Source organism: Thrips palmi, unplaced genomic scaffold, assembly GCF_012932325.1.
Source record: "Thrips palmi isolate BJ-2018 unplaced genomic scaffold, TpBJ-2018v1 HiC_scaffold_7, whole genome shotgun sequence".
In the NCBI taxonomy this organism is placed as follows: Eukaryota; Metazoa; Arthropoda; class Insecta; order Thysanoptera; family Thripidae; genus Thrips; species Thrips palmi.
The window spans coordinates 9,475,359-9,486,386 of NW_023144634.1; the positions used below are offsets into that span (position 1 = coordinate 9,475,359).

The following is an 11,028-nucleotide window of genomic DNA, read 5'->3' on the forward strand; positions in this document are numbered from 1 at the left end:
ACCTGATGAACCTCTCAGCCTTATGAATACTGATGCCGTGCTGGCGCACTGCCGTGCCACCGCGTGCCGCCGTGCACGCACAGACTGGCTGCCGAAAGGACACCGGGCCTGCCCAGGCCTGCCAATCTACTCAATCTAATTTGACCTACTTCGGGCGGGCCTGGAGAGAGAGAGGAACACACACACACACACGCGCACACACACACACACACACACAGTGCAGTGTACCGAGCAGTGGCTTCATTCCCACTTAGCATCCAAAGCGGACCCTGCCCGCCCTGCCCGCCCGGTCCATTCTGCGTGTCCGTGCGCCCCGTCCGCCCACCAGGCCGTGGCCCCTCGGAAAAGGCTTGACCCCCCCAAAGGGCAAGGACCAAGGGCCAGGACCAAGGGCCGGCCGGGGGCCGCCAAGGGCTCCATTGGCCCGACGCGCAGCCCTTCACTTTGTCTCGGATCAGATTCGAAGCGGCGGCCGCCGGACCGGGCCGGACCGCGCCGGCCGGGTTTTCAACCAACCGAGACCACACAGCAGCGTAGCAGCGCCGACAGCGCACCAAGGAGGCACCGCCGTCAACGCGGTCCAAGGCCGCGCCCTCTCTCTCTCTCTCTCTCTCTCTCTCTCTCTCTCTCTCTCTCTCTCTCTCTCTCTCTCTCTCTCTCTCTCTCTCTCCCACCATCCCTCCCTCCCTCTCTCTTTTTCTCTCTCTGCCATCCAACCACTCTTTCACTTTCTCAACATAAAAAATAAAAAAAATAGAATTTTTTTTAGAAGGCGTAGGAGTAAAGTCGTGGCTATTTTAATTTTTATAATGTGTGATTTTTTTGTTGTTTTTGAGTTGTTTTTGTTTTTTTTTTTGTTTTTTTTTGTGCGTGTGCAGCAGTGCGACTCGCTGACTGCGCCACGACTTTCCATCCCCGCGCGCTCGGGGCCTGCGCCACGCGCCTTGTCCACGCGCCGCCACACAGAGCGCCCTCGGGGACGCCAGAGTGCGAGGGGACCGGAGAGAGAGAGAGGGAGGGAGAGAGAGGGAGAGAGAGGGAGAGAGAGAGAGAGAGAGAGAGAGAGGCAAACCGAACCGGACAGGCGGCAGAATGAGAGCCGGCCCGCGTCCGAGCCCGATGCGGCCCGATGCCCGATCCGCACTTCGCTGACAACTTCAGCACCCCAGTGTCCGTTCGAATCCGAATCCGCACCGCCTGGCCCGGGCCCCGGGCCGCAGCCACAGCACTGTCAAAAACCTGGAACCGCCACTGCACTCGGAATGCCTTAAAATTAAATTTGAGCTAGACGTTACAGTGAAGCGAGAAAAAAAAGCAAAATTTCTCTATAGTTGTAATCTTTACTAGATTTTCATTGGTAAAAAGACTAACGCCATTTCCTTCGCGGTTTCGGAGAAATTTCTTCGTAAGACTATTAATTTTACGATTCCGGACAAAACTGTTGCATCCTCCACGCAGCGTCTGACGCCCCAAAGCGACGGGGCCGCAAAAAGGACTCGTTCGCGTTCCCTCCGATGCATCGACTATTTCGGTCTCTCAGGCATCGCGGCGCGGTGGCGGTGGGCCAGAAGCCCCGCGGCCGTGGTGCCGTTCCGCCGTTTGACGCAGCAAACTACACCGATCCCTACAGGGCGGAGCAGCCCTTTCCGTTCGAGCCGATAACCCCTCCCTACACCAACTGAAATAACCTCATCGTCTCGCAGTCCATTTAACGCAACGTAGGGCCCACGCCTCGCCACGCTTTACCGACTGCTTGCCATCGGCTTGCCATCCAACGGCCAACTAGCCCTGCTCGCTCGCTCGCGCCAATTTTGCCCCGATTTATCCGGAAAGTGGAGGGGAAGTCCGCTGGCTTTGCCTCCTCCACGGGAGAGCCGAGAGGGGGGGGGGGGGGGGGAAGGCCACCGCAGACGGCAAAACGACTCGCAAATTAGGCGTGCTCAAAAAAAGTACACATCAGAAAGACCGAAAAAATATTTCAAAAAGTTACAGCGCGAGTTCAATGCAAATTTTCCTGAAAGAAGAATGCATTTTTTAAAAAATAAAGGATGTACGAGAAGAGGTTTCATGTTTCCTTTTGACGCTCGACCATCAAAAGCCATTTTGTTTCTCTTTATTTTAATTCTGTGCGCGGTTCTTTTTTTTTCGTTGATACTTTGGACCGCCTGCGGCCTTGGGCGCGATTCGGAGAACGCTCACACGGCAGCGCTGCGCCGCGCCATGGGGCTCATGAAACATGAAGCGACCGGGGCGGACCGGGATGTGCCATGTCAGATTGACCCAGGGCCGGGCGGGGCCGGGCTGGGCTGGGCAGGGCAGGGCAGGGCAGGGCAGGGCAGGCGGGCAGGGCGCGAACCGTGCCACCACCAGGCCGGGCCACGACGCGCACACCGACCAAATTCGCAGAGTTCAATAATTGGTCGAGTGATTGGCTGGATTCGGCCTGGGCCTGGGCCTCGGCCTGGGCCTGGGCCCCGCTGCGGCTGGCACGGCCTCCTCCTCTCCTTTCGGCCCTTCCGGCCCTAGGCCGACACACTGCGAGGCTGGCCTCGGCCTGCTGCACTGCAGTGGCGTGGCGGTCACGTGCCGTCCGTCCACCTCGGCCACGCCACTGCCACGCCACTGCCACGGCCTCCATATCGACCTCGGCCTCCACCTCAGCCTCCGCCGGGCGCCCGAGGATCGAGGTAATAAAGGCCCACAGTCCGATCGCAGGGTTTGCGGAGCTCCGAGTTTGGAGGAGACTTTGGAAGCGGACGCGACGCGCACGCCACTGTCAACGCAAAAGTTCCACTCACCACTTGTCTCCCCGGCCGCAGATCTGAATGCGCGAATCGCACACACAACTCGATTCCACTCCAGCGACAATGCCGGAGAAAGACTAATTATGCCGAAAGGGGGGCGACTCCACGCCGCTGGTTTCCTGGTTTCACTGGTTTCGCTGGTTTGACGCGATGCGCCGCGATGCGCCGCCCAACTTCGCCTATTGAAAAAGGAGGAAAAGGCGGCGGCGCGCGGCTCGGCTTCGAGGAGGCCGCCAAGCTGCCCTCGCATATAACTTCGCGGCCCGGCAGAGCGAATCGGACAGAAAGAGAGGAAAAGAAAAAGAGCGTCGAGTAAAAAAAAAAAGTCAAGTACCGCCTACACTGTTAAAAGTTGTAGTCACTCGATGCGGCAAAATCACGGATGACACTGTCATAACTTGAAAATGACGATCGTGCCGTCTCAAATTGGCGTGGAAACACAGTCATCAGCCGGTTCCATGACATTCTTGTGAGGAAAACTCGTGCAATCACGTGTGGAAGAAATCCCATAGCGACGATCCAAATTTTCACAGTGCAGGAGGGGCAGGGCGGGGTTATGGTGAAATAAAAGTTGGCAGTGCAAGTTGGCGCGTTGGCGCGGCTCCCAGACTCTGCAGACAGCGGGGGCGCACTGCCGCGCACTGCCGCGCACTGCGCAAGCACTCCGCGTTGCAGGCCCTCTGCCTCGCCTCCCTCCAGCAACAGCTGATGCCGATCAGGGCCAAATCCCTTGCTTTCATGTAGATCACACACAAAAACGCAACGGTCGTCGCCGAGCGAGGTCCCCGTCGTCGGCGACAGCGAGCCGCCTGCGACCGCGGCGATGCAGTCCCGGCGACGCGGCCGCGTTCGGGCTGCCTACCGCGCAGGCGTTCGGAGCGCCCCTGTCCACTTCGGCTGCCCCTCCGCCAGCCCTTCATTGTGCCGGGGCGTGAGACGCTGTCGCGCTGTCGTCCTTTGCCCCGCCCTTCCCGTCGGCCCATCGGCAAGCAAGCCGTCCGCCCTCCGCCGTCATTAGGGTCGACATTTAGCGCCTTGGCTTGCACCGTCGGATGATAAAAACGCGATAAGGGTCGCGCTAATCACCCGAAGGGCTGAAGGGCCTGCAGGGCGCCAAGGAGGATCATCAGCATGCCCGCTAAAGAGTTCGGGCTGACGGCCGTCGTGACGGCCTCACCGGTATGGACAGGGGAGTGGCCCGGCGCGTCAGGGCCCCACGTGGGGTAGCGAGTCCAATTAAGGTACACGGGCTAATAGGAGGCTGCCCTTGGCCGGGGGAGGTGGCCCGGCGGGGCCTGGCGGCGGGGCCTAGCCTAGGCAAGGCCGGCCCACTCGGGCCCCACTTGGGGCACAGGTAACGTTCGGGGTCCCGCAGGACGCGACAGGACGCGCCAGGACGCGCCAGTCCGCCTCCGAGTCGGCCTTGTCGTGGGCGAGGCGCGCGAGATGGACTCACCTGTCGTACTCGGCGTTGTCCTCGTCGCAGCGCTCGTCCTTGAGGTCCTTCCAGCTCTTGCCGTGGCGGCAGGTGGTGACGAGCACCATGTCGCGCTCGTTGTGCAGGTGGTACAGCGAGTTCCTCGTCTCGGAGCCGATGCCGTGCACGTACCGCTTGCCCTTGAAGGCCAGCAGGTACTTCTTGGCGGCGGGGAAGTTGTTGGACGTGACGAAGCCCGGCTCGCCGCCCTTCTCCGGGTGGTTCTTGTGGAAGAGCGGGATCGAGATGTCGAAGCCGGGCCGGAAGCTGGCCGTCGACATGCTCGCCTTGGCCAGGATGGCCATGCCGGGGTTGAAGCCTGTGGGGCAGGAAGGCCGAAGGGCGTTAGTGGCGTTACAGTGCAGGCCCTCGGCCGGGCCCTGGCCAGGCCGGGCAACGCTGCAGGCCGTTCAGATGCTATCGGCCAGCTTTATTTGGAGCAGGGAAAAGCCGAGCCGGCAAGAGGAGGGCGTGCCGTCGGCGTGCCGTCCTACACTGTAAACAGTCGAAACGCCTTTTTATTTTTGTTGCAGTGCAAGTGCTCTAAGGCACGGAGTCATTTTCTATTTGCTTCATACCATTTCTTTAAAAAATAATCTTTTTTATAGAAATTTGGGGAACAAAATGGGTTGATCCGGAGGCCTTTCTCCTCGAATTTCTCATAAAATAACATGAATGGAGCCATGACATGAATCAAGATTCTTTTTTGTGCCGATCGACGCGTTCGAGACGTGCGAGGGACACTGCAAGCACACTGCCAGCAGACTGCAGGGAGACGAGACGAGGCGGCGCCCGTCCTGTTCGGCTTCGACATCAACGGCCGATTACCTTATCGCCGTCATTTTGCCTGCACCCCCCCCCCCTTTTGCCCCGCTGCCTCGCGGGAACGTTCACTCCAAGAGGTGCCCCACCCCACCCCTCCCCTGCTTTACCCTTCAAAACAAATCACTCACACTCCACGGGGCGCCGCCTTCCCCAACCCCTTGCACCCCGAGGCCTCCCCCCCCCTCCCTTTCCCTTCGTCCGGACCCCGTCCCTTCACTCCCCCCTGGCCTAGCCTAGACTGGTGTAGGTCACCATCGTAAAACCACCAAAGATAAAAGTTGGTTGGCGCAGCGGTGCGGCGCGGCGCGGCACAGCGGGCCGTGAGTTTCCGAAACACAAACACGGCAGCGGCAGCGGCGGCCAAAATTCAGTCGTTCCGACTTTCCAGATATGCCGGGAGACTTGCGAGGGCTTCGGGCAGGCTGGAGCCAGGCTGGAGCCAGGCTGGAGCCGGGACGGAGCCGAGGGGAGGGGGAGGGGCGGAAGAGAGCAGGTGGTGGGCGGATTCTCTGGGGAGCCACGCTCGGCCTGGTGGCCTGGCCTGGTGGGCCCCTTCCGTTAATATTATTGGGGCATGTTTCCCAGAGACAACATCGCACACTTTGCAGTGCCTCCCAACTTTTTTACAAGCCCCCATCCCCCTTTCTCATTTTTTCAAATCAAAAGTCAAACAGAAGCGATTTTTTTGGCAGGGACCACAGTGAAACAAGCCTTGCATATTTCTCTCTCATTAATTTTTGAACCCGGACAGAACTGAGGAGGATCATTCAAATCACAGGCAACCCCCTAGTATTCAGTTTAAATTTTTTTTTTTTAAGTTTCTGACAGTTTATTGATTTATTTGCCATGCGTCAATTATTTTATTGCCGGGTGAACACTACTTTCTGACATTAACAATTTATTTTCAATAAAGGAGCTAACAAGACTCTCTACCACACTAGAACTATTTATAATGAGTGTTGAATTTTCAAAGATTTGGGGTTTAAAGACTGTGTAAGATGTAAGACACTTAAAGTGTGTGGAATTCAGACAACGGTTTTGGCATCGCAAACTACGCTAGCATGAAAAACATGAATTGAACATGATACAGATTTAAAAAACTGAACCCTGCTTAAAAAATAAACAAATGAAGCGATGAAGGAGGCACTGTCAACTTCATTCTGAAATTGATATCTGCGAAAGAAGGGAGTCGATAGCCGGACTGTCAGCACAAGCAGGAGGTTATGTCGCCCATCGGGCGTAAACAACCAGCGCCATAACCTCAACGCTGTGGTCCCCCCGACGCGAAAAAGCTACAAAACACACACACTACGACCGGCTGAGGGTATACAATAATCATGAAAATGCATAGAAAAATCTCAAGAACCAGAAGAAAGCCTAAAACCTAACAAATGGATTGAAATTTACTGAAGGAATGGAATGGTAAGTTACCTGCATCAGTGTACTATGATTGGCTTTTTTCACTATTGGGAGAGGGTAATTTCGAGGAGGCTTTTCCTGAAGCCATAAAATATTTCATTGTTTATGATGAGCTTGGACACAGTCGGAAAACCACAGGGTGAAGGGTGAAATGAAAAACAATTCAGAGGTCTACTCAAAGACATTCATATTTTCCATCAACCAAAGCAAACTCAATCCAATTTAGACACCCAATGAATTTAAGGAGGATATTGACAATAGGAAGGGTTACTTACCTAAACTCTCTTCGAGGTATTCCGGCCACGTCCCAGAGTATAAGTTGAAGATGACATGGTTACGTCCATTATTCCACAATCTCAACCTTTGAACGCGAGCCTGGACATTTCTCACATAATCAGGAGAAAGTGAATCTCTGTCTAATGTGTCTATTGCCAAGACAAATAAACACGCTTGTGCTGGATCGGAAGTAAAATATCTTGACTCTATAATTACGTTGAGCAGTTTTTGGTAGGCAGGACTCTGAGGTGGTGTAGGCAACTCCGCATCGACATCACTTTCACTATCACTTGCTGAAGGGTAAACATAAACTTTAAAGTCTGCACGACAGCGTTCAAGATCGAAGCATGTCTCCATCCGACACTTGCTGTAATTGTCTCCTTGGAACTCTCCCATTCGACGTATGTGTGGAGATGAGTCCACATCACTGTCGTAAAGCTGGTCAGTCACGTCTAAAAAGTGAGGAAGTCCTTGCTTGATGGGAATAACATTTTTGCTCTTCAACCGATAGCCTCCAAAATAACAGTATGCTAAGAAGGCACATGATAACAAGACTAGAAGATATCGTTTCTTGGCCTGCATTTTGACCACAGGACTCTGCCCTGGGCAGCAGGCTTCACACAAATCTCACAAACACATCACTGCACATAACCTCACTCCTGGTTTGTTGACAGTTCCACTTATAAACACTTGCTTTTCCATGGCGCGTTTTAACAAACACAGCCCAGCACAGAAAGCCCGGCACGACGCATTTTCACGCCACTTTGCGGCGAATCACATTCACAAAACCGGACAACAGTGGCAGTCCGAGCCCGACTTCGACGCTCGACCGTGAACACAAACGTAAGTATTCGCCGGCGGAAATTCGCGAGTCGTGAGCGTGACCGAACGGAGCGGAGCAGACGACGCGACGTCGGATGCAAACACTCGCACGGCGCGCACCCAACTGAGCGGCGGCGGCGCGGCGGGTTGCGGCCAGCAGACGACGCAGGGGCAGAAGGGGGCTTGCCAGGCTTGCGTCATCAAACGGCGCCAGTGCTGCCGCGGTCTCCGCGCGGGCAGCGCCCGAACTAGCGCCAGCGCCACCGCGCCGCGCGGAGTTCAAACTCGTCCCGTCCCTGGCGACGCCAGACTTATTTTCGCTCCAGACACTTCTTGAAAATGAATCTTTGACGTTGCGTACGAGGAGCGACCCGGCATCCGGCGAGGCAGTGGACTGCTAAATAGTTGAAACCTGCCTCTCAGCAACACAAACAGCCAGACATTTCTTATTCAGCATCTCGCCATCTCACGGTAGGACGAGACGTTGCGCCTCCACTGGGACGGGATCGAGAATTGGAACTAAAAACTAAAACACGCTGATGCACTGCAAGAAAACAATGACACGATCGTCGCTCCCCGCTGCGAAGTCTGCGAAGCGAAGAGCGCCCGCCGACCCGAGGGTAGGCAACACAACCAGCATGCCGGCGTGGCGGGGCAGGGCCGTAGGACCTCCGGGCGCGCTGCGGTGACCCGCCCCGACCCGCCCCGACCCGCCCCACCCCACCGCGACACACAACGACCTCGTAAAAAAAAGAAGCTAATGAAAACGCTCCATTACGACGCGCAAGCACAACTTCCGCCATCTCGGTCGCGAGGGGAGGAGGTTGGAGGAGGCAGGCTCAAAATTAAGAAGGTGGAGGACAGGCTGGCTGTCCCGGCTGGCTGTCCCGGCCAGCAACGTGATGGGCAAGGCTAAGGGCGGGGGCGGGCCGGCGGGCCGGGAAGACGTCCGGTGACACGTCAGCGCACCGGCCGGGCCATGCCGGGCGTTGGCGTTCCATTTTGCAAGGACACGGCTCTACACTATAAATGAAGCTTTTCCGGGGATCGACTGCGGGCCGTCCGGGGCGTGCAGAGATAGTGCTGACACTTGGACGAAAAGCAGAGCGGCGTCTTGCCGACCCAACCCGCTTCCCCACCCCCACTCCGGTCCCTCGTCTCAGCCCTTCCTCCCGGCAGGGGGACGCCGAAGAGTCGCTTTCGTCGCTCTGTCTCTGTCGCACTCACGGGACGTCCCGTAGGGGTGCGAGAGAGACAGAGCGACGTGCATTTCGGAATATTGCTCGGCAGACACCTGCCAGTTAGGCGGGGCGGGCGGGGCGGGCGGTGCCGGTGCCTCCCGAAAGGCTGTTTGCCTTCGCCGTGCTGTGCCTGGCGGCCTGGCTGCCTGCCTGCCTGGCGGTGGATCTCCTTTGTCGAGACATCGATTGGTGACACTTGAAAGGGAATCCTGTCGAAGGGGCGAGCGTCGCCCGATGCCCGTTGCCCGTCCCGTTCCGCCAGCGAGGCAGTGCGAGGCAGTCCGGGCTGGGCCGCGGCGCGCCGCAACTCGCTGTGTGGCTCCAACTTTTTCCGAGTTCTGGTCGTTACAGCTGTGCTAGCACAGAGAACCACTGAGTGGCTGGGAGGCCCGCGCCACAGTCTTCAACTCGCGGCCGGGCCTCATTTGGGCCGACTTGTCCACCGTTTGCGGGGTCAAGTAGTCTGAAGCCACAAGACGGAGACAAGAAAATGACCCCCTCCCCTCGACAAAAAGACCTTAGTCGACGATACCAAAACAACATCATCTTCTCTTGTGTTATCAAGGTGAAATTTCGCGAGCACACTTTGCAGTTTTCTTCCACGTGTACTTTAGTTCAGCGCTGCCGGTGTACACAGGGACTGTACACAAGTGCTCATAAAATCTTGTTGTGTATAATGGAGGTACCCTACCCTTCATCGCTTCTCTCTGCATTCTCTCCCACACACGTGCGCGCGCATGCGCACACACGCACACACACGAACGCGCTCGAGAACAAGACGTTCATTAAAAATGCAGGGCTGGACACATATATGCCGGACTCTGGCCAACGTCACCGGAGCAAAGACCCTCCAGCCTTGGCGGGAGGAGCAGGGCTCCTTGCGCTGCCTCTAGTTTATCCTTGTTGTCATTGTTGTTGTTGCTGTTGTTGGCTTGTTGCAGACGCGTTTGTTTGATGGCCGTGCGGTCCGCGCGCGCGCGTGTGTGTGTGAGTCTGTGTGCCTGTGTGTGTGTGTGTGCTTTGCGCTGAGTAGATGCGTGAGTGCGCGGATACTCCGAAGGCAAAGTCCCCGGCGCGCGGTGTATCTACGCAGCATATCTACCCGGGTACCCGGGACCTCGGCGTCGGCCTCGGCGCGCGGCCGAGCGTGAAGGGTTGGCGGGGCAGTTTGCGGACCGGGCCGTGGCCGGGCCAGGGCCGGGCTATCGCGCGATCTGTGAATCGTGAATCGCAGAGGAGGTGGAAAGGTACACAACAACAACACCGGCGGGCCCGGCCGGCCTGGGTCCCCGCCCCGTCTGGGCGCCGGGACGGCCGGGACGCCGGGACGCCGGGATGTGTTGGGCGTGTTTGGCCGATCGGTGTTTGGCGGAACCGGAAATGAGAGGTCGCCGAAGCGTGCGCTGCCCGTCGGCTGCCGTCGGCTGGCCGTCGGCTGCCCGCTCGGAATCGAATCTCTCCTCGACCCGTCTCCCCCTGCTCCCCCCACCCCCGGGCGCCCCGGAGCAGAAGCAGGGGAGTTGGGCCGCCGCCGTGTCCAGTGTTAATTAGCGGATAACCGGGGAAACATCTCACCGGCACGACCAGCGGCACCACAGCGTGCGGGCCGGGCGCGCGAGTGTGAGTCGCGGGGGCGGGGGGCGGTCCCGGCCGGTCCGCACAAGGTTCTGCACTGAAAACTTTGCCCGCGAAACAAACAGACGAAGAGCAAACTCGCCGGGGATTTCTCCGGCAGGTAATCGGGAGTGACGTGATCAAAGCGACTCCCGCATCGTCGCGGCACTCTTCACTCACACCCTGCTCTTGTTTCAACCCCGTCTCGGAAGACCTAATTCTGAGCTACATTTAGAAGTCGGGCGCAGCGCAGGGTAGATCGGCTCAATCGGCACCCGACGACGTCCCCCCCCCCTCGCTAATCCTGCACCCTTTGCGGTGCACACACGAGACGCCGCCGTCGTCGTGCGCCCCGGGACAGCGGACACCGCCGGGTCCTCCAGTTTCACGGCCTGCCGGTCGAACATCGCTCCGTCTCTCTCGCACCCATCCGGGACGCCCCACGAGTGCGAGAGAGAGGGAGCGAAACGGCGCCGCATTACGCAACCTCACGGCGTCGCGGCGTCGCGGCGTCGCGGCGAACGGCCCTTGAAAATGCAAGTGGCGCCCC

General features: G+C 57.8%; 1 protein-coding gene across 1 annotated transcript in view; it reads right to left on the bottom strand.

Moving 5' to 3' along the window:
• LOC117652466 (exostosin-1) overlaps positions 1-7,744 on the bottom strand; it is a 107,109-nt gene extending 99,365 nt beyond the window's left edge. Inside the window, exons 1-2 of the mRNA XM_034397411.1 lie at positions 6,801-7,744; positions 4,261-4,600 (exon numbers count right to left, since the gene is read on the bottom strand). Coding sequence (XP_034253302.1) covers positions 4,261-4,600; positions 6,801-7,383 — 923 coding nt within the window. The 5' untranslated portion in view covers positions 7,384-7,744. The remainder of the gene's footprint in view (positions 1-4,260; positions 4,601-6,800) is intronic.
• Between the last annotated feature and the right edge of the window lie 3,284 nt (positions 7,745-11,028).